Raw genomic sequence first — 21,101 nt, 5'->3', positions numbered from 1 at the left:
TAAACGTCATTTGGCGAGATTCCCGCTTCTTGTGTGACCCACACCCCCAACCCAAGGGAACTAGTGGCAAAAGGATTTCTGGTTGCAGGGCAGAAAAGTAGCGTGGAATAAGCAGCATATATCCGGTGGAACTAGCCTGTACAGTGGATTTCCAAAGCAAACGTCATTGACGGTGGGTATGTCGAACTGAGTATTCTCTGCATGTTAAACGATAATCCACTTGGCGAGACGTGTCTGATGAAAGAGATCAGTCATGCGTTCTCCGCGCTAGGCGGTGATGCACGACGCACCCGTATTCACGGAGTTGAAACGTGGGTCAACTGTTCGACGAGGCTGCTCTCGACCACGTTGCAGTTTCCGATTACAAAGTTACGTTGTGCATGTCCATGTACACGTATGTCGGTATACCCAGCAAGAAACGAGACCGAGGGGTACCCCCCCAACATGTCCAATCCCTATACACATTCCAGACTATTGTTACTTAACACATCCCCCCAGGATGTCTGAAAGGAATTCCCCAGATTCCTGCGAGACAATGACCAACACAAAGCGGGGGGGGGGGTTTCTCTCCGTCTCGTACCTTGATACATATGTATGTCGGTGTTCAGAACACTCAGCAGCTGCTCGGCTGGAGTGCTGAATGGCGATGGAGTTGTCAGTGGTAATCCCAGACTACACCGTCGATTTAACACGACCGATCATGCCAGCGCTTTTACCTTGTGTAACCATTGTGGAATAAAAGAGAGCCCCCTTTTGTTAAGAGCCAGAGTAAAAAAAATCATCCCACCGTAAAGCCACGTTGCACGGCCCAATCATGAATGGCAATATTAATTTTGAGAGGCTTTCAACCTAATCTGTTAAAACCCGTTTTAACCTGCAGCATACAACAGAGTTTTACTGAAATTCTTCTTTGAGCAACTTCCCTAAACGGGCCAAATTCAAGAATTAAAGAGTGTCTAGGAATTCGACAAAGGCAGACGGTACAAGCATTCTTCGATTACTCGGAATTTTGCCCGCCCGAATGACCGTACACGTTCTACAATTTATTCTTGTCTAGCAGAGCTGCACGGGGTTCAATTTCAAGTGAACAACGTGAGCAAGATTTCGAATGTGTTTTATCGATCAAAAACCAAATTTTTAAAGTGGACACGCAGCCAAGTTGACCCTTTGATCGATCGTCGAGCAAGGCGACCGTGCGGTTGTTTTCTCAACAGTCATGGCAATTCCAGGCTTACCGAGAGGTACCGCAAATTCACTGACGTCTGCGTTTCCGTGGTGCGATGTCAGTTAAAATTTCCTCTCTAGTTTCAAACTGTCAAAACTTTCAATAGTGGTTTGCTTATAGATCTATTAAGGCGACCGAGACAGATCAATACAATGGAGTGAATCGATACTATCATAATGTATGGACTGTCGACTGTCGAGTCTGTTGATCGGAAGACAAAGAAACTGATGATGATGCAAATGCCAGCAGGCTGTATTTGCTGAGGACCGGAGGACGGCGACTGATGAGCGTGACGGACTGTGTAACCATGGAGAAAAGAGGTCTTCATGGGTATGTTTCTCGGGCGCATGATGGATTGCTGAGGATCGATGACTAAGAAATACGCCGTCAGAAAGGAAGTTGGACGCAGTGCGTATAAGAGGGAAACTAAGGAGGAAAGGCTTAGAGATTGGGAAGGAAAACCACTGTATGGGAAATTTCTGAGTGACACGGAAGGACCGGCAGGGTACAAGACCTGGGGGACATGGAGCCGTTTGATACTGCTGCACAGGATCAGGCACTGCGGATGAACGTGACGAAGATGAAGGGAGAGAGAGAGCCAAGGAATCTCCCACGGGCTGGGTGTGTGGGGAGAAAGAGACCGTGTTCCATTTGATTTGCGAATGCAGAACGATGCTCCGGATTGAATACAAGGGGAAGGCTTAACAAGTTAGCCAGGGTGATCCCTTGGGATGTGTGTTGGAAATGAGGGATCGAGGTCAAGGTCAAGAGGTGGGAGCACGTTCCGGCAAAGGTTCTGGAAGCTGAGGAAGTAAAGGTTCTCTGGGACTTCAACATTCAGACTGACTGTGAGAAACACAGCCTGCCAGATGATGAGGAAGCACTGTTTAAGGTTACATTATAGGCGTGGCTGTTCCTGGTGATACAAAGGCTGCAAAGGAGAAAAAGAAGGTCCTAGAGTGCCAGAATTTGGCGGGAGAGCTGCTGAAGTTGTAGAAAGTCAAGGTGAAGGCCATGCCGGTTGTTGTTGGGGCACTGAGTACCATCCCCAGATCCCCGGAGAAACATCTCAACGAGATCAGCACGACTGTGAAGGTAAAAATGTTGCAGAAGGCTGATTGGTACTGCAGGAATTCTACGGAAGAGCTCGAGATTTGAGGATGCGAAACGCAGTTTGACTGAGTTGTTCCAATGATAATAATGATAAGATCTCTTATGTCGTTGTGCGTCATCAATAATAACAAATGTTCCTTGTATGTTGCGGGCATTCCATTTGTTTTGTGTTCAGGTGCGTGTCACTACACCATTAAAATTATATTTCCAAATAGGTCACTTGGGAGACATTTTGTGGTAAATTTTTCAACATTAGGAGACATCGGGCTCCAACATTAGGCTCCAACTACCAAAAGGAGGAAAATTTTTATCATCCACATTTTGAAAGATGATAGATTAGGGTCTGAAAGGAGAACATACAAAGTTTGGTTAAGATCTGATTAGGGAATATTGAATTATGGGACGGTAAAGTTGGAAAAATTTTGTGCACGTTCCTATGGGAATGTCTCCCAAGTGACCCATTTCGGTTATTTTTAAAATCATAAACATTAATTACACAAAATATTGTGCATTAAAGACACGTTTAATAGGATAGACACCATAACCCTCCCAAGAAGTAGAACTGAAAAGAAATCACCCCGTTATCTAAACTTTCTGAGAATTCATCTCACGAACATCTCGCCCAAACTACATAATAAATCTACATTATGGTCAACCGGATTTTGGTCCCCAAAAATTTTGTATTGCAGCAATTTTATCTAAACATAAGGCGGGATTTCGTAGAGTCTTACGCCTTGCAGTTAATCAACAAAAAATTGTCAAACAATAATGAAGACAGATAAAACAACTAAAAATGCGTGTTAAAGCCGACAAAGATATATGATGATATTATACCTGATAATAAGCAATCCCTTCTCCTTAAAATGTGGTAATGACCTTCAGGACAGGTCTGTGACCAAAATCTAAAAATACAAGACTGTACAGATGCTTTGATAAAAGATGGTTTTAAAAATATGGTCTGAATAAAGCAAATCCTGTGAGAAGGATCATATTATTATGATTCGTCTACAGTAACAAAGAATTGTTCATTTCCACCGTAAATGAATTAAACATCAGAAAAAGATAAACATTCTACACAAAACTACAGGTACAAAAACAGATGACTAAAGATGACTACAGATGAAAAATACTCTAAAACCTCAAAACTTTCCCAAGCAAAGTCCTTTCTGAGCTAACCCCCCCCAAAATGAGATAATTTGCATGGTGTATTTTGACGTGCAATCAGAGTGATTTATTCAAGTTAAAGCAGTATCTTTTATTTATTTATTTATTTATTTCAGAAATCTTGGAATAATTTTTGAAATATTTCGAAATCGATTTTAAAATATGTCGTAATCGTTTCGAGATAGAAATGAAGTGCGAGATGTCTAGAAATCGGCACTTAAGGGTTTAAAACGTCAACATGTTTTAAAGATATCTTTAAAAATTAGAGATATTTTGGGAAATAAGAGATATCTTGAAAATTGTAAATATCTTGAAATATAAAACAAGAACTACCGCTTTTAATATGAATAAATGTCACTTACGCGCGCCATAGTATTTTCGAAAAACACAGTCATTTTGGGTTACTTTCGTTTCCCTTTATTAACCCGCGTGCATTTGTCCGAGGCAAGAAGGTTTCACGTCGGCTTGAAATACAGCGGGCGTGTTTGATACTACTTCTTTGAATTCTGTCACTCGAGAACCGAGTTGATGAAAAGAAACTGAGAAAAAAAAGCAAAGTCATGACGGGTATTGTTATATAAAGGACCAATCCAGAACATCAACGATGATTTAAGAATGTTGGCAATACCAAGTTCGACAGCTTTTGGCAGTCAGGAGGAATCCCGTACAGACGGACTACCTAAAAATCTGTAATGCTGGGTACCTCGTGATCTCAGAATCGTTAGATTAGTCAGATCAGATCCCTGCATAAATACACCGCAGACATTGGTTTTACTTTAACATAATCATCCCCCATTTTTTTCGTGGTATGAAGTTAAAATTAAGGCGGGTTGTGAAGAATTGTTCGGACTTCCTAGCAACCAAAATGTATTTAATATCACTTAAAAAGGAGAACAGTAAAAAGCTACAAAATACACCGTTCTGGTGTAAGATTCTGCATGGATGTAATACGTAGTACAGATGTACATCTGTACCAGGAACCGGAACATCGCCCCTCCCCCCCATTTTGAATCATGGGGTTAGCCCCCCCCCTTTCAAATTTCCATATCTAGGCAAGTTATCCCCCCCCCAACAATAAACCCTCCCCCATCCCCAAATTTCCGGTACAAATTTACTCCACTGGTAATCTACCAGTGTATTGTCTGGTCGTTGCAAACGTGGCAATTTGGAGATTTTCCTGTTACCCCATTTTGATCGCTGTGATTTAACCAAGCAGATAGAGTTACAAAACATAAAAATAGTAAACAGAAGCACCGCTGTGAGATGATTGTGACCAGAGCATTCCTTTTTTCATCCAGATAAGCCCTCTACATGGGCGATGTCTCGCAGGGGGTTTCCGTCTTGTCGGTAGGGATGCGTTTGTATGGGTCTCCTGGAGCGTTTTCCCCGTCAGCGGGGCGCCCATGCTGTGTCTTGAACAAAGTCCTAAGACCGAAACCTTGGCCCTCTGGTTACAAAAGAAAGGAAGAAGAGCCTTTGAGTAGGCCTATAATCGTGGAACAGTAGTCTCACAGGTTGACACGAAATTGGTCAAGGAATACTCAGATATTGGCAACAAGGAAGGCTAAAAACAGAATCACTTCCAGCTACCCATAACTTCGTTAACTATAACTTTTAAAAGCTATTTGTTTACAGTGGAAATTTTCAACATTGGAAACACCCAATTTCCTTCAAGTAAAACATTATCTCTTTTTAAACCAATCATTTCAATACACTTTCTGACACGGGCCTAGGTCTTCACTCCATTGGAAATACGCAGCTAGATGATAGACCTGATGGCCGTAGCCCTGGAAGCCTGTTTCACCCCATGTCTCACTATATTTTGTTTGTTTTATGGCGCGAAACAAGTACCGATATAGACTGGCGATGTAGTGGCTACTTACTACCAAACTCCTCCCCTTCTTGAATGGTTTCTGGCAGGGCATGATTCAGGGTCTCCGGGAGCAGAAGCGCCAGAGCACCGGCCAGCAGGGAGCATCCCCCAAAGACGATCAGCGGGATAGGCTCCCAGTAGTTGCCCAGGATGAGAATAACAGGGGCTATCACGCCGCTGAGCCGGGCTGACATGGACGACATTCCAACGCCCATGCTCCTGCAAGAGAAATACGCGCAGGTACACAACACAGGAGCTTCATTAAAGAAACTTGAACTTCAATCTGAAATGCTGAGGAGCCTGATGTTTCGATCCTTGCGGGATCTTTCATGAAGGCCCTCTGTAGCATTTGAGAAAGATTATCCTCTAGAACCGAGTCAACGTCGGGCCGTCTAACCTGTCATATAAATGCATTTCTGATCAATGCAGTCATTAACCAGTTTGCAACTGTTTTATAGTTTACATTTTTGGAATTTGAAGACAGGACTGTCATTTGAGCTCTTTAAACACGAACGAGCAAAAACTTATATTTCAATGATTTACGGGTTCATATCTGCTGTCTCTTTTCAAGGGTTTTAACCTGTACACTTGACATTTATTCTCCCGAAAAGCCTCCCGAGAAAGTCGTCAAAGTTACAAAGCCCTGTGAGATTCGGTAGGATCAACCCCTTTGCTTTCTTGTCGGGAGCAACACACTGACGCCAACAAGTAGAGTTCCTTTCGTTTCCCGAACAAACCCAGACAAAACTAAACATGTAACGGGGAAGACTGCCGCAGTGCCTTGACAACCCCCCGGCCCATTGTATTCTACTGCCAATTGACCCACCTAACGGGTGTCGGGTACAGCTCAGCGGAGTATATATAGATGATATTGAAGGACCCAGAGATGGCAAATTTCCCAATCATAGCCACCGTAGCTCTCGCAACACCTGGCGCTGCATGTCAAAAACAATGATATATACCCTGCATATCAATGTCACAGTTATTAAGTATCAGCCCAGGGGAACTCCTGGATGGCCTAGAGGGAAAAATAAGCCTCACGTTTATTAAAACTTGAAACCATCCAATGCATGATGGCGATATATGTTGACAGATTCTACAGAAAAACTCCACCAGAAAGTTGTGTTCGTTACCGGTATTAAAAATGGAGACTACATTTATTAAGATTGCATGGGCATGTTGAGCCTTATGTATTGAACACATCCTTGAATAAAAAGCAAATCACTATTAAGCAGCTCCGAGCGGAAACGATGAAGTTTTTCAATAATCTTAGTTATTTTTGTCAATGCAAGATTACGTGTAGGGAGAATTAGTCGTGTAGTTTGTCAAAATGCATGCATAACGGGGATTAAATTAGGCAGGTTTTGATAAAGTTATAACGAAAAAAAAAATCCCGCACAAAATGAAACCTTCCTATTTTTCAGTCGCTTAAACGGCTGAAAGTTCAACTCACCGATGAAGATGGTGGTAAGACAAGCCAAGCCGCCTACGCATAGGTACAGGAAGAGTGAAAGGCGTCGGCCGAGCTTCTGAATAGCCAGCCAGCTCGACAAGTAGCCCGGCATCTCGACAGCGCCCGACACGAAGGCAGCTACATAGTCGTCCACGCCAAGGCCGGAGGTGCTCAGAGAGAGGCCGTAGTACACCAGGCTGTTCACAAACCTACAATTGATTGGCATGGAACTTATGATGTCGCTGTTATGATGTCGTTGGCGTACAGTTTCAGGCAAAAACTGCACACTTATGAAGCAAGAGAAAGTTCTTGCTATACATCAGGGGCGCAGTTTTTGCCTACAAATGTACAAATGGTAGGCAAACTGTAGCTTTCCATTGGCACATAACTTGAGCAAAAGAATCATTCACGCAATGTTAACATCTCACCAGCTATCCTCCAAATTATTATTTGCAATACCAAACACTAAATGAAAATCCTTCCTTCTGTGTGCATTCCGAGGCAAAACCTGTTACTAGCTAGTATTATGTTCATCTCAAAACGTTCAGAAACATGTGACAATATTTACTAATAAGAGGTAGGCCGACAATTTAAGCGGTATACACCACCATAATAAGGTTTGTCGTGATTCGCTTTGCACATTTAGTTCTATACAGTATGTATTTTGTATTCCACTCTTGAAACTCTTCTCAAAAGTAAGAAAATCCCGACAGGGATCCCCTGTATGATAGGTGTTCTTTATAGTGTTCCATTTCCTGTTCCGTTTATACTATCCATTTTATGGACGACTTTCACTGATGAAAACTAAACCTCTCTTAATCCACGCCAGAATTCCTCCTTGGCCTAAAATTTAGCAGACTAAATATACTGTCCTTGAATTGATGCTTTTATTTCCTTGTCTCATATGTACATGTACATTGAATATGTTTTCATATAACAATGAAGTTTATTATTCTGAACACGTCACAGTGTACATTGATAAATCCTAACCGAGAGATCTCTTTGGAACTACCTGCGTTCACTTGTGTGCATACACAGTGCATATATAATACATAAATTTTTACACAATAGGACCTATTCATAAAATCCACGGAAGTCACTGCATGGAGCTCCACAAACACCGAATTTCGGCTACAACGAACATTTTCACTGTGTCCCACGGATTTGGTAGTAACGAGAGGCGACTTACACAGTACCATGGCGGCCGCCATTTACTTGATGAACACTGAAAGTTGACGGTGTACGCGCACTAGTTAAGATTGCGGTTTTTGTTTTTGTGGCTAATCAAATAAAACCTGCCAAACAGTATCTCGTCAGAAGTACCCTAAAATTCAGTGACTGAGTGTTGTAGTAGAGTAGGTTAGGTTCTATGGCTCTGGAGTATAAAATGTACGTGTATTTTTTTGTTCAAATCGATTAATCATCAACCGGCTATTTGTTAGCTATAGCACATTCACCGAATCATGGAACACGAACTGGATCGGCTGTTTTTTAGTCGGATAGGCATCGGATGCTTGGCGCTTTGCCACCAACAGCGAGAATAATTGTCACATGACATGATTCCACCGAGACTCGTCTGAACTCCCCCACCCCAAGATAAGTTGGGCCGCGTATATGCTCAGGGTTGTAAATCTTGCTGCAGCTGCTTAAGCACAGAATTTGCTTAAATTAAGCACGACAAAACTTTGCTTCATAAACAAAAGTTACCACAACTCTATGTGACTGTCATGCTAACCACAAGACAAGTAATAACCATTCCAAAACAACATAGGCTACATCACAAGAAGTTTTGAAGAAGCTCTATGAAATTGGCCCTGCAGGAAGATACGGTATGGAGAATAACAGTCGGACCGTTAACGCAGACACAAATAAGTACAGATACACGTATACACTTCTAATTACAGTTACTGCCAAAGAGGGCAAAATGAAGACTTCACACAAAAAATACCCTGTCCGTGTGCCGTATCACCTATCCCGTTGTTTGGAAATACTATTCTCTCCTATGCCACAAAACATCTGTTTTTGACTTCCACGTGTTCTGCATGACCACATATGCATGTACATGTATGTACATGTACATACTGTACATTTACAACTAGACACGCATGGGCAGCAAGCATTCCATCATTTACATGTACCTGTTGCATGGGTAATACCCACCTGCTAAATGTCTCCTCTTGGTTCCGGTACATGCACTTCCATAATATTTTGTTCATAATTTCAATATGAAAAAATGTTAGTTGAAATGAGCCATCTGTTGAATACAACGTAAATAACGATGGAAGACATATTTTGTGGCCTTTCGTGAAACACTTTTTCTATTAAGTCAGGAATTCCTTTGTAACTTGTGCGTTAGTTGTCACTGTTCTGTCTATCATGACCACTGAGTCAATTTTCTATTGAACCCAATAGCACCCAATTGAAGGTATCTATGTATCAGCCTTTGTAAATTGAAAGTTAGGTAAAACCTCTTATATCGGGAGCTTGAGAGTAAAATAATAGCAACGAAATAAAGGTTCAAATATACTCAGGCCATTTTTTCCAGAATAATTTAAAATTTGTGATTAATTATACCTAACTGTTTAAGCCACCTTTAAAAAGTGAGGGGGAGGCTTTGAACCCCCAAATAGTCTAGCACCACCCCCATTTAACGGATTACACCATGGTGGACTCGGGGAACAAGATACAAAATGGCTTCCCCGTGAATAAGGTCATAGGTCAGCCTGCACCTGGTACCAGATTTGGGGTTGGGGTAATTTCCACCGGGCCAAACATGACCCACGTCAGAAAAATGTATTTTTCAGCACCAGAACCCCTCTCAAAATACAAATTTGGTATTGGTAAGATTTAGAGAGACATGGTCTAGGTCACCATACTTTGAAAAAAATGAGCATTAAGGCAACCCCCCTCCCCCATTTTTCACAATAACCAATATTTCGCGATTTTTACTTGCACCAATTTTGGCACTTTGCTAAGTCTGATTGACTTCAAACTTGACACATAAGCAGACCATCACCCAAGGATGGTCCTAGAAGATATCTGTCATGATGACGTCATCATTTGTCACGTGACAAGAAAGCCTATATCTCCAGAACCATACGTCCCATCAGGGTAAATCTTCATACAGGTACAAAACAAGATGTGTTATAGATGACAACTGGGATGACGTCATGATAACATAATCAACCGATTTCTGACTGATTTATATCTAACCTTCCTCTCGACGTATTTTCTGAACAAAACAATTTTTTCCCCAAAATTATGTTTGCAATACCTTGCGTAGGCTACGCAGATGTTTTGCTTGCTTGAAGTGTAGACTACAAGTACATGTATTGACAACACGGTATTCATTTCTATTTTTCAGCTGGTGCATATGTTCGCAGCCAGTGGGAGGTTTTAGATGATGGACCCTCCTCTTGTTTACGCTCCAGCCCAGCAGAGATGATCTCATTTGAAAGATGCTGATCATAAGTGGCAATGTTTAAAAAGGAAAAAGTGCAGTGGCTCTTGTTTCCTTTGGACATCATCATACACACTGTGCACACTGTATCGGCAAAAACAAATACAGCTGCAAGAAATATTGAACTCTGAAATGAAACTTGATTCAGGGAAGCCACAGTAGGTTATGCTCTAAACAAATGTCTTTGCAAGAATTAAATGTAAAGAAACCTTTACCCCAACGAAAATTACCATGACTTCATGAGCATGCCTTCCTGTGTGGCAAGTACAGGTGTTTTAAAGTAACTGTATGATGCTTATACCTCTAAGGCAGAATGAAGAATTGACATATTCAATTTGTTAAAGCTGCAATCGAACTTAGTCTTGTTCGGCGTGGGCATGAAAGCAACCTGAAGCAAAAAATACTGCATCCACCTTCGAATTTCAGGTATCACGGCATATCTTCAGAAAGTTGGTATATCTATTCACCTTGGTCGAATGTTGAAGTTAAATTCCAAAATAATGGTAATTAAGGAAACGCAGTGTTATGTTTGTTAACGGAAAGCTCCATCATGTGAATTGCACTTACCCTCCTTTCCAAGAGCTCAGAAGGGACTACCCCTTGTGCACAGATTTCTATTCATAGAAGTAAGAGCTCAATGCAGAGCACTCTCTTTGGAAAAAAAACTTACAGGCATGTTTTCCTTAAATGCCCCTCTTCACTTCTATGGAAACATGATCATGTTTATGTGAAAGACCTTAGTCTTTTAGTTATTTGTGTAAAGGCTTAAGATCTTTAATGGTCTTATCCCGTGATTTTGAAAGTGACTGAAATGTACATTTTATGTTGAGTACATCTGCCACTTTTTCCAGACAGGAATTAATGTGGGTAATGCCAATAAAATTACGATTCATTTGAATTGCACTATGATCTTTAGCGTATCAGTGTGTGTCAGATGAGTGACAATAGATATTTTGTTTCCAGATTGGCCCTGTGCACCATCTGGATTCTATTTGCTGCATGGGGGTGTTTTTTCCACTGCCTCTTGTTTTTCTTTGTTATAAAGAGAAATTGCTGACGCATGAACTGTAAACGGGGGCGATTACTTGAAACGCAAAGTGTCAGCAGTCTCATCCACAGGCTTGCCAACAGAGAACGAAGGGGGTGTGATATGGTATGGCACTCAGTTAATTTTCGAATGCATAATCTTTTCCCCATCTTGCAACTTCAGCTTATGATTATTTAGGAACCATTAGCTCAATTCAGGAGCCACAAATTAATGTACATGTTAACCACTGTTGAAGGGGGAATTGTAACCCCTAGCCTCCCTCGATTAGCCTGGCATTTAGTGCCATATCCAGCTTTTTGTAGGGAGGGGAGCAAATAGTTTTCTAAAGGCAACTGTTCTCATTTGAGCAACATCTTTGACAAATCTCAGATTTACGCCAGATTTACGCCACTTGTGACTTGCCTGCAAAGTTGAATCCCTAACAGGCCAATGTCTCAAGAACAATAAATCTGACATTAACCTTCGAATACACGAAACGAGCGTTGTTTTATATAGAATTTTGGTTGACGTCACGATGACATCACCTGTCACATTTTAAACATTTTTTTCGAGCATATTCTGAGCAAAGAAAATTTTTCAAACATGAACCAGTCTCCATAAAATTCATTTGGTTGATAGAACATCCGCTCCAGGTAATTGTGAAGTGATATCACGATGACTTCACTGGGTCATGGATTATTAAATTTTGAATGTTTATAAAAACAGACTGGCATTCGAAGTGCGACTCTTGTCATTTTCACGGCCCACGACAACAGCCAAACTCACGTGACACACCTCCAAAGCTGTATTCTTTGCAGGCCAGAATCTCCAGAGTCAAATGTACAACTCGGATGAAGCTCAGCATTCTCAAGGAAGCATGTGTAATAAATGGAATCTGGATGATGTCACGATGACGTCATCACAGGTCAAGTGGCGTAATCTTAGAGGTGATACTTTTAATGTTCAATGGCTGCAAAACGTTTGCGTCCTATTTGATTTATTTTTATATGTTTGTTGACGGATGTATTTCACGTGATTAGTAAGGTTACGTTATGACGTCATATGACATCATCTGAAAGGGATACAATTTCTTTATACCAGAGACCTCCGAGGCTGATTGTATTCAATTTGTGTACGCATATAACCGGGGATCGTAATTTCAGTCACGTTACGATAAGGTCACCAGGGGTCATGAGACATCATCTCAAAGGCGCATACTTTTAAATGTCCTATGACCAAAGAATTTTGAGACCGATAAGGTCTAAACTTGGTATACAATGTAGGAACAATGAGGTCTGTAATGAAGGGTCACGTCCTGCTTATGAGTTACATGGGCATTTGGCACACTTTGAAGGCGTCATTTTAAAAGTGTCATCTTAAAGGTGAATATTTATGGTTGTATACAGAAAACTGTAGATCCCATTCCAATTCATGTGTGGGTAGACTGGAGTGTATAATAAGTGAAACTCTGTAGCACGCCATGATTATGCCATGTGAATTTTACAGATATTTTTCCGCATATCTCATCGATTTCGTCTACCTATTCACCACCAAGCATGCATGTACACCAATTGCATATTTCTCAAACTTAAATAATGCGGAAAAGCCCTATGTTCTGTTGCAAACAGACACAGAACCTCTAGTTAATTTATAATTTTTTTCCTGGGAAGTGCCCCATCCCGCTCGGGGCAAACATTTTGTAACTTTTATTTTGCACTCTCTTAGTTATAAATCAGAGGACAGACAAGGAAAAGAATAGGACTCAAAGGCTGGTGACGATTGGTATTTCATGTTAAGGTTCAGTATTCGGTGCAAATAGGTGCCTATGAGAATGCGTCCTGTGGTGGCGAAGCCATGACATCTTGCATTGGGGACTGTTAGTAAACGGAGATTGTCTTGGTTATTTGATGGAATACGGCGGTTCTTTGGAGAAAAGAGGGCAGTCAAAATCCTCTCCAGTGCTTAAAACCAGCATCCTCAGAGCCAGGCAACCAGTCACCCTCCTGAAGACGAACAGGGCGTAGGCCTACTGTTCAGAACGTCGAGTGTTAGGTTCTTCTCACTGAACCACGCACTCATAAAAGAGATATTTCCCTTCTACATGTACATGGTGCAACCGCAGGCCTAACCTAATTTAGAACTTCCACCGTGCATAGCTTCAAGTCTTATCTGGCTGTCAATTTGTTGAAGCACCTGCCCCCCATGCATGAGCCTTCTAAACTCAACTCATGCACTGACCTTGAACGTTTCAAAGATAAGTGTCATATTAAGGGACATTGGGGTGCATTTCAGAATATATTCATTTGTGTTCGACTACCCTTGAGTCACAGCATGCGAAAACCACTGCCAAACAAGTGGTATTCCGACCTACATTGACCTGATTAATATGGAAAATCAGTTCTCACCAGTTGAAGAAAATGTTGAGGGTCTTCCTTCTCATGTTCGGGGTTCGGAAGAGGTCAATCTGGGTAGCTTGGCGGGGTAGCACCGTCTGCAATCACCAACGAAGAAGAAAATACACCAACAAGAAGACTTCACCTGAGGAGACAGGCTTTAAAATGTAGCTTGGATGTTTTCACGCGCTGCTTTGAGCATGAAAAGGTTGCCCTAGAATGTACACGTAGAAATACTAACCTGGGATGTGCCCCTAAATTTCCAAATCTTGAAAAAAAAACCACTCAAATCCAGCAGCAGCTACAGTGACGCAGCAACGAGAAATTCCTATCGTCCTTACAAGACTTTTTAAAGACGCAATTATCGAGCAAAGGTACTTTTTCTGGCACAAAAATTACAGCCCTTGACGTCACACCCTACAACCACCCTAAATGTACCATAGTCCTCGTTTCGGGAATGAAAAGTCCAATATAGTTACATACTTTCACTTGGAGCGTTTCTTCCTCTCCATCGTCGAACAGATTTTCTGGCACACTCTTGCCGTTAAAGTGAGCAACTCGTTTGATGATCTTCTCCGCTTCCTTGTATTTCTTTTTGGTCACCAGCCATCTTGGAGACTCGGGAATAACTCTGCAAAAAGACCATTTCTGCGCTTAGGATTCAGACAAAACCAAGGCGGACTACTTGGATTTGTCAAGCTTTGAGGAGGAAGGGAGATATACAGTAGTCCCCAGAAATGGTTGTCTCGTGATATTAAGAACGTGCATCTTCTTTGGGGTGTGGGGCACAGCACCCTGGACAAGCGACAGGGCTCAGATATTGGTTGCAATCTTTGAATAGAAATCAAACAAAAAACGCAGGGAGGAATATCAGAAGAGCAAATTTACTTCTTCAAAGTTTGGCTGATTGATTTTAATTTAATTCAAAAAGACACGAAAGCCATTTTTATCTCATTGACATTAACTAGGTATTAATGAACGTTTTTGTCAGAATTGTACATAAATTAGCAGGTTAAACTACTTTGGATCAGTCACAAAATTGTGAATTTCTACCTCGGACTGAAACTAGTCTACTTAAATTCTCCAGTTCTATATCATGAGCATAATGGAGCGGTATTAGAAATGGTAGAATGTAACGCAATGGAGACTTTAAAGGCAAAATCGGGACACACAGATGAAAGCCAAATCCGATCATCAAAAATAGGAATAAATGAAAAATGGAACAGGGAAATTAGATCATAAATGCAAAGTTGAGGTGGCAAAACTACGGCCAACATTCCCAATTGGCTGCTGTCACACTATTCTCGTCATCGTTACTGAACCATAAGGCCACGGACATGTAATTTCGTAACGGGCAAGCAAAAGCCTGGTTAAGCGCCGGATTCGGCGAGCAATCTGGCCCACGGCTCTGATCTGGCCAGATGGAGTAGGCCTACTGCTAGTGTTCGAGTCTACTTACAGGAGGATGAGGAAAAACAGGAACCATGGCAACGAGATAGCCAAGTGCAGTTGGCGCCACTGCCGCAGTTGATATGCAATGACGGCCAGAAGAGCGTAGCCGATAGAGAAGAAGACGGCAATCAACGTACCCACCATGGATCGATACGTAGGGCCGACAATCTCCGACACTGATAAGAAAGAAACACATAATCACAAAAACAGTTCACGTTGAACTGAGATGGAGTGAGGAATGGTTTGAGAATCCGAGTTGTGAAGTGTGGACAGGTGAAATCGAGTCATGTTCGCGCGTGTGTCTAGAGTAAAGTAAGGAGCCACTTTTCAATGGAGGCTTGAGAGGCAATAACACTGGAGAATGTTTACCGAAACACCGAACATATGAAACGCGGTGGGGTGGGTCTAAGCCCTCTTGCGAAAACAATTCTATTTCACCGCTAAATTCTTGTCACTATTTGTATTTAAGTATGTGGCCTGCTGGTTCCTGGTCTTTTCTTCCATTCTACCTCTTCATTTTTCTCCTTTCTTGTCGTGTGTGTGTGAATTTGTTTCTGCATTCAATTGGGGACCCTTAATAATAGAGGACAATAAGGTCCCCGATTGACAGAGGGTCCCCGATTGACAACTGTGTACAAAACATATGGGTGGTCTTCTGAAAAATTTAAAGTACAAACAAAAGAGGAAAAATAGGGGGTCCCCATTTGCAGGCAAATTACACACTTGGGTGTGTGTGTGTGTGGGGGGGGAATCCAAATCCGCATGCGGCCCCCGTCGCTATATTCGGCCATAATACAAACGATTGCTTGAAACACTGTTCATTGTCATGCATATTTATGTACACTCTAGGGGGCAAAATCTCTCACTATCAGGCAAAAAGAACAAAAAAATTACCTAAGACAAAAGAGATCAAATAGACACCAAAATTGAGCCCGGCGATGAAAAAACGAAGAGCGGTGTAAGCTGCAAAAGTGGGAACAAAACTGTTGGCAGTGCAAATGACTGAGGCCAGAGAAAGGCTGATAAAAATCGTCAGCTTGCGACCGCACCTGACAATATGGACAAGACAAAGAAAGAGAAATTAAAACCTAATGAGATTATGATCGGCAAGTAGGCTCATGACCTGAATGCTAAACTCAGTGCTGCAAACAGTTGGACACTTTCCAGCTTTGGCAAACCTCGCCACGAATGTTTTGCGAATTCATATTCGCAATGACCTCTCCCTCTGACTTTCGACTCCATAAAGCCCTCACATTCCCCACCCGGTTGTCACATGATAGCCTGGGCCTTTGGATAGAAACTACGAAAGCCCATTTGCGCCACAGACAAAGATAATGGAATCCATTATTACGGATTCAAAACCCATGCACGCAACTCAGGCGTCCTTAGTCAATACCATCAAATTATGATTCAGTAATAACGAATTACAGACCCACAACAAATGACGGATTCGATTAAACTTTCTCGGAAGGTTGGAGCTAATTGGCTTTTGTTGGATACCAAAAGCGGCGATTGAAACAATGGGGGGGTGAACGTTTCTTTTGACCAGTTTGGAACTTTGTTGCACCTCCCAGAGTGATGAGAAATTGGGCTGTGTTCGAGAGTGTTACTAATGTTAACCCCAGTATTCTCGCGAGCAAAAGAACGCAGACCTATACGACCCGTGCATGAGTATGTTCTTGATTAGATAGAGTAAACTCCTGGTTCATGACAGTATTTCAAGATGCGCAGAAAGGTAAAAAAGTCGATTGTTGTCCATTTTTCTTTGTGCTATTTTGGTATCACATTTTGCCATAATATTTATATGAAACTTCGGGAAATATGAAAACCTCATGCTCTACCTATTTTTCTTCCTTGGGATTTCCTTGAAAAAAAAACGCTCCTTTTCCTTACAAACCGATTCCTGCAGCCCTGCCTCATGCTGTTTTGACCAATCGCAACACTCCATGGGCAACCGAATGCCAGGCGTCTGGAGCATGTGTGGTGTGGTCATAGGCAGCCGTCTAGTGGGTGGAGCTTGGCCTATCAGTCTTTTCATAATTCAGTACAATGTAAACAGCAATTGCGGCGTCTTGATAAAACACTTCAGCGAGTGACAAGTGAGACGATGTGGTTCATTACCAATCCGCAACAGCACCCCAGATGAACGACCCAGTGAGCAGCCCGGCAAAGAATACCGACTGGGACAGCCCTGGTAGGTCCTTTCTAGAGCACACCAGATCAAACTGCGAAAAACCGAAAAATACAAATGACTTGGGAATCCAAAAAAAAGTTCACCAATGAACGGTTTAAGGTTTCTTCCCCGTTGTCTACAGTTTCTTTATTGTTCGAAAGGTAACCCACGCAAGATAAATACTTTCATGCTGACTCAGTATTATACTGTTATCTACAACTGGTATCCATGAACGCAGTAAAAGATTGAATGCTGAAGTGAAGCACATACCTGGTCCCCCGATTCCCTGGGGTATAATTAATATGAACGTGCCGATATGAAGTGTCGATGACATGAGTTGTACTTAGGAACGCGTTCTGCAACTTTCTACAGTCTCTAAATGTTAATATCTCTTTTTTGGCTCGCCTAACAAAAGTGTTTAAAGCATGTAAACTTTCACACACGTTTCCGTGCACAATGAGAGCGCTGCTGCTGTGATGTCTTTGAGGCATGCAAAGTTCCGAAAGGGCGTTTTTCTGTTCACACAGCGAACCAAAAATGTGTTTACTGGTAAGTCTGGAGAGAACTCTGCTTACTGGCCCACTCTCACAGCAAAATATCCCAACTTACTGGCCGAACTAACTGCAACACTAAGGTTTCTGCCCCGAATGACACCACACTTCTGCTAATGGACATGCAAAGCTCCATAGCATGGTAACACTAAAGGCAACAAAAAGCTCTGAAGAGTAACAAAATATCAACGTGGAAATCAAAAATGGGCTTTACTGTGACAAACTGGTGCACTTACCACACATGATTGGCCCTTTGAAATGAATCAATCTCATGACCTTATCGAGGGGAAAATCCATAGATGAGACTTAAAGGGATGGAAATTCGACTGGTCCCACATTGCTCTGCGATGGTGGTGGTGGGGGTGTCTTTTGGGGGTTACCAGTGAAGCATGAACTTTGTTAACCTCGATATGGATACCACTCCCTAGCTGCAGCATTGGTTTCATTCAGTGGGGTTTTGATTGAGAGATGTAACTAGCCAGTGCTCCCCCCCAACTTCAGCTGACCAGACTTTTGGGACCAATTACACGCAAAGAATTTAGCGTTTTTCAGGCATGACGACAACAAAAAGAGGTTCAATCAGAGTGTGCCCTCCAACAGTGTGTAGACTATCAATATTTTCTGGCTGTAAGGTATACTGTGAGCACAGAAACGTCTTTCAATCGGAGGAATATAATTATTTTTTTTTCTACTGTGAAGGCGCAGGGTTGAAGAAGAATACCACGTTTTAAGGTTACTGGACTTGTTTAACCTGTATACTCAGTGGTGCACCCAACTTCGGGGGAGGGGGCTTGAAAGGGGTTGAGGGAGTCGACCCCCCCCACGGGTTTCCTTTACTTGTTTGAAGGTGAAGCCAAAGAGATTCGTCAGATATAGGCTGAAATGTTAGCAGAGGCCGGGACAGCTCGCAAACATCATGCAAACCATACATGGAGCTCACAGACAATTAAATTTTCATTAAATCACTTATCAAGGCTTACTTTGAGAACAGGGTGTGACGGTGTTTTTAAAATAGGTTTTGAACAAACAAATGCTTCCAAAAATATGATACTGTTTTGCTGAGCAAGTTTTTCTTTCACTTTCCGCCTTTTTCTGAAAGCATGGTCCAACTCCAGACCTACAGACAGTTGTTCCAACTGCATTTTCAGAGGTACGCATCTGTGCATAATTTTCAGTGGTTTCCACCACCCCATGCAGCACAGTTCTGCTCACCATTCATATCCCATAGCTATTTCGATGTATACACAACGTACCATTAAACCACGTGATACCGTAAGTTCAGTAACAAGTTTGCGGCAGCACCACGCGAAATAGGCCTATATCTCTTTTAACCGTACACAATGCCATCACGTACTCAAAACAGAGATATATTTTGCATGTGCTTCCGCAAACCGTTACTTAACTTGCCACCTTCACCATGTAAAACTTCAAATCTCTCGATGCGATTAGTGAATTAAGTAGGTGTCTTACATCTTGTATGATGGTACTATGATACTGCGAGCGATCATACTCCCATCCTCTATCGCAGGGTATAGTCTCATTGCTGGCCTCATCCCTCTGCAGTGTTCCATTGGTGCCATTCCCTTCCAATTCCCCGTCCCAAGCTTCCACGTACCGCTCACACTTTGAGTACACGACCTGGCCTTCCTTGTCCACTGTGAACGGGATGGTGAGCTCCTTCTGTTGGTTCAGACACTCCACCGCAGTCTCGAGGTCCAGCCCGGTGCAGTTCAGGGATTGATCGGCCGGCACGGCGCACCAGTGGTCGGTCTCTGCTGCCAGGAATACCTGGGCGATGGAATGCCAAGCGCACGGTATAGCAACAAGGCTCAGCAGAACGCAAATGACCTTCTGAAACTTGCCGAACGCACCAACATGCACTAGGATACGATCGAAATGCATGCCGACAATTTCTGCGCTTAGAAGAATTTAGGAAAAAGTAACTCCCCCTCCCCGCCTAGAAGCGACCGAACCACCCTGGCAAGCCAAAGAGCAACAGAACTTGCAGGCGTATAGAATACGTAGTAAGGGCCGGGGCCCAGTGCCCTATGCGCAGGTCCTAATTTGAATACGGTTTTACAATAGATAAAGGTACACGGGGAAAAAAACACCCGTGTCCGCACCACTTGACGCGGTTGAACGCATTCCCTTTATGTGGCAGGGCTTACACTGTGAGTGAGTCTTGGCCTCATAGATTTACATTGTGTAGTCCCCCCCTTAGGCGCCGGCAAATCGAAAAGAGGGCGCTATATTCAGGACGAACTGGGACTGTTCATGTATGTTTCAGCGCGGAAATGTTGAACTAAGCATGTCAGATTTTCAGGGTAATTTGCATATTTAATGGGGAGAGGTGTTTCATTTTATGAAATGTACCTTCTTTTTTACTTTCCGTAAGTAGCAATACTAGAAAAATATTTTCATGGTAGGGTTAGGCCCATTCCTAATGTATTTTGTGAAACTGAAATTGAGAATTAGTAGCAGAATGGGCAAAACTGGTGGTTTCTGTCCAAAGCTCTTGTCGTGAGCAGTGTACGGTAATTTGTTTACGTTTTTGGCATGATTTCCAATTATTTTGATTCTTAATTTTAAATTAACACAAATTAGTTTCATTCGTTCTAATGGGATATATATTGAGAAACAGCGTTTCTGTTTTTGGAAACAAATCGTTTTTAGGAGCCTTTTTTCAAAGTTCGTTTTTATGAGATTTTTTTTTCAATAATGTGTTCCCTCAGTCACAGGGGGTGATATCAATGTTTGCAGCACATCCATTCATACCCACTTCTGTTGCGCGTTCATCCCCTCTTGATGTACAGCTCGAACACTTCCAAATAACGTGTCTGCCACTCCAAAAGTCTAAGTATTCTCTAAACTGCCAACTCAGTCAGGGCAGAGTGTTCCCTTTCGGTGGTGTAACTTTGTCTGGGGCAGTGGGTTTAAATTTGTTCCTTCAGGCGGCCGACACATGAGGCCCTGGCGTCGTTGTAGATGTTTCATGCTTCTCCTTTGGAACAGGTCACCGCAATTCCCCTACGGTAGCAGGTAGAAAGTTGTCCCGTGTTGTTATTGTCTCGAAGCCGATTCCATTATGAACAAGACCAACCAGGAAGAAATGGCAAGTCTGACATTACAGTACTGTTCGTCTGGCTTGTATCCCTCGTGGAGCTTTGCAGAGAGACAGCGGGGTCCAAATGTAATTGGCTGTTTCGTCTACGTGGAA

The 21,101-nt window shown here is 42.4% G+C and overlaps 1 protein-coding gene across 1 annotated transcript; it reads right to left on the bottom strand.

Annotated features, from left to right (window-relative positions):
- Positions 1–2,840: 2,840 nt before the first annotated feature.
- Positions 2,841–20,031, bottom strand: LOC110987581 (organic cation transporter protein-like). The gene is made up of 10 exons (XM_022250421.2): positions 19,355–20,031; positions 17,282–17,385; positions 16,055–16,209; positions 15,168–15,336; positions 14,192–14,339; positions 13,721–13,806; positions 6,829–7,037; positions 6,202–6,310; positions 5,386–5,594; positions 2,841–4,949 (listed from the first exon to the last, which is right to left on the bottom strand). Exons 1-10 carry the CDS (start codon positions 19,784–19,786, stop codon positions 4,810–4,812), a joined length of 1,761 nt encoding a protein of 586 aa, XP_022106113.2. The 5' UTR covers positions 19,787–20,031; the 3' UTR covers positions 2,841–4,809.
- Between the last annotated feature and the right edge of the window lie 1,070 nt (positions 20,032–21,101).

This window comes from Acanthaster planci, linkage group LG08 (genome assembly GCF_054643075.1).
Source record: "Acanthaster planci isolate LZ-2023a linkage group LG08, COTS_SCS, whole genome shotgun sequence".
In the NCBI taxonomy this organism is placed as follows: Eukaryota; Metazoa; Echinodermata; class Asteroidea; order Valvatida; family Acanthasteridae; genus Acanthaster; species Acanthaster planci.
This window is presented reverse-complemented; position numbering and strand designations above follow the sequence as displayed.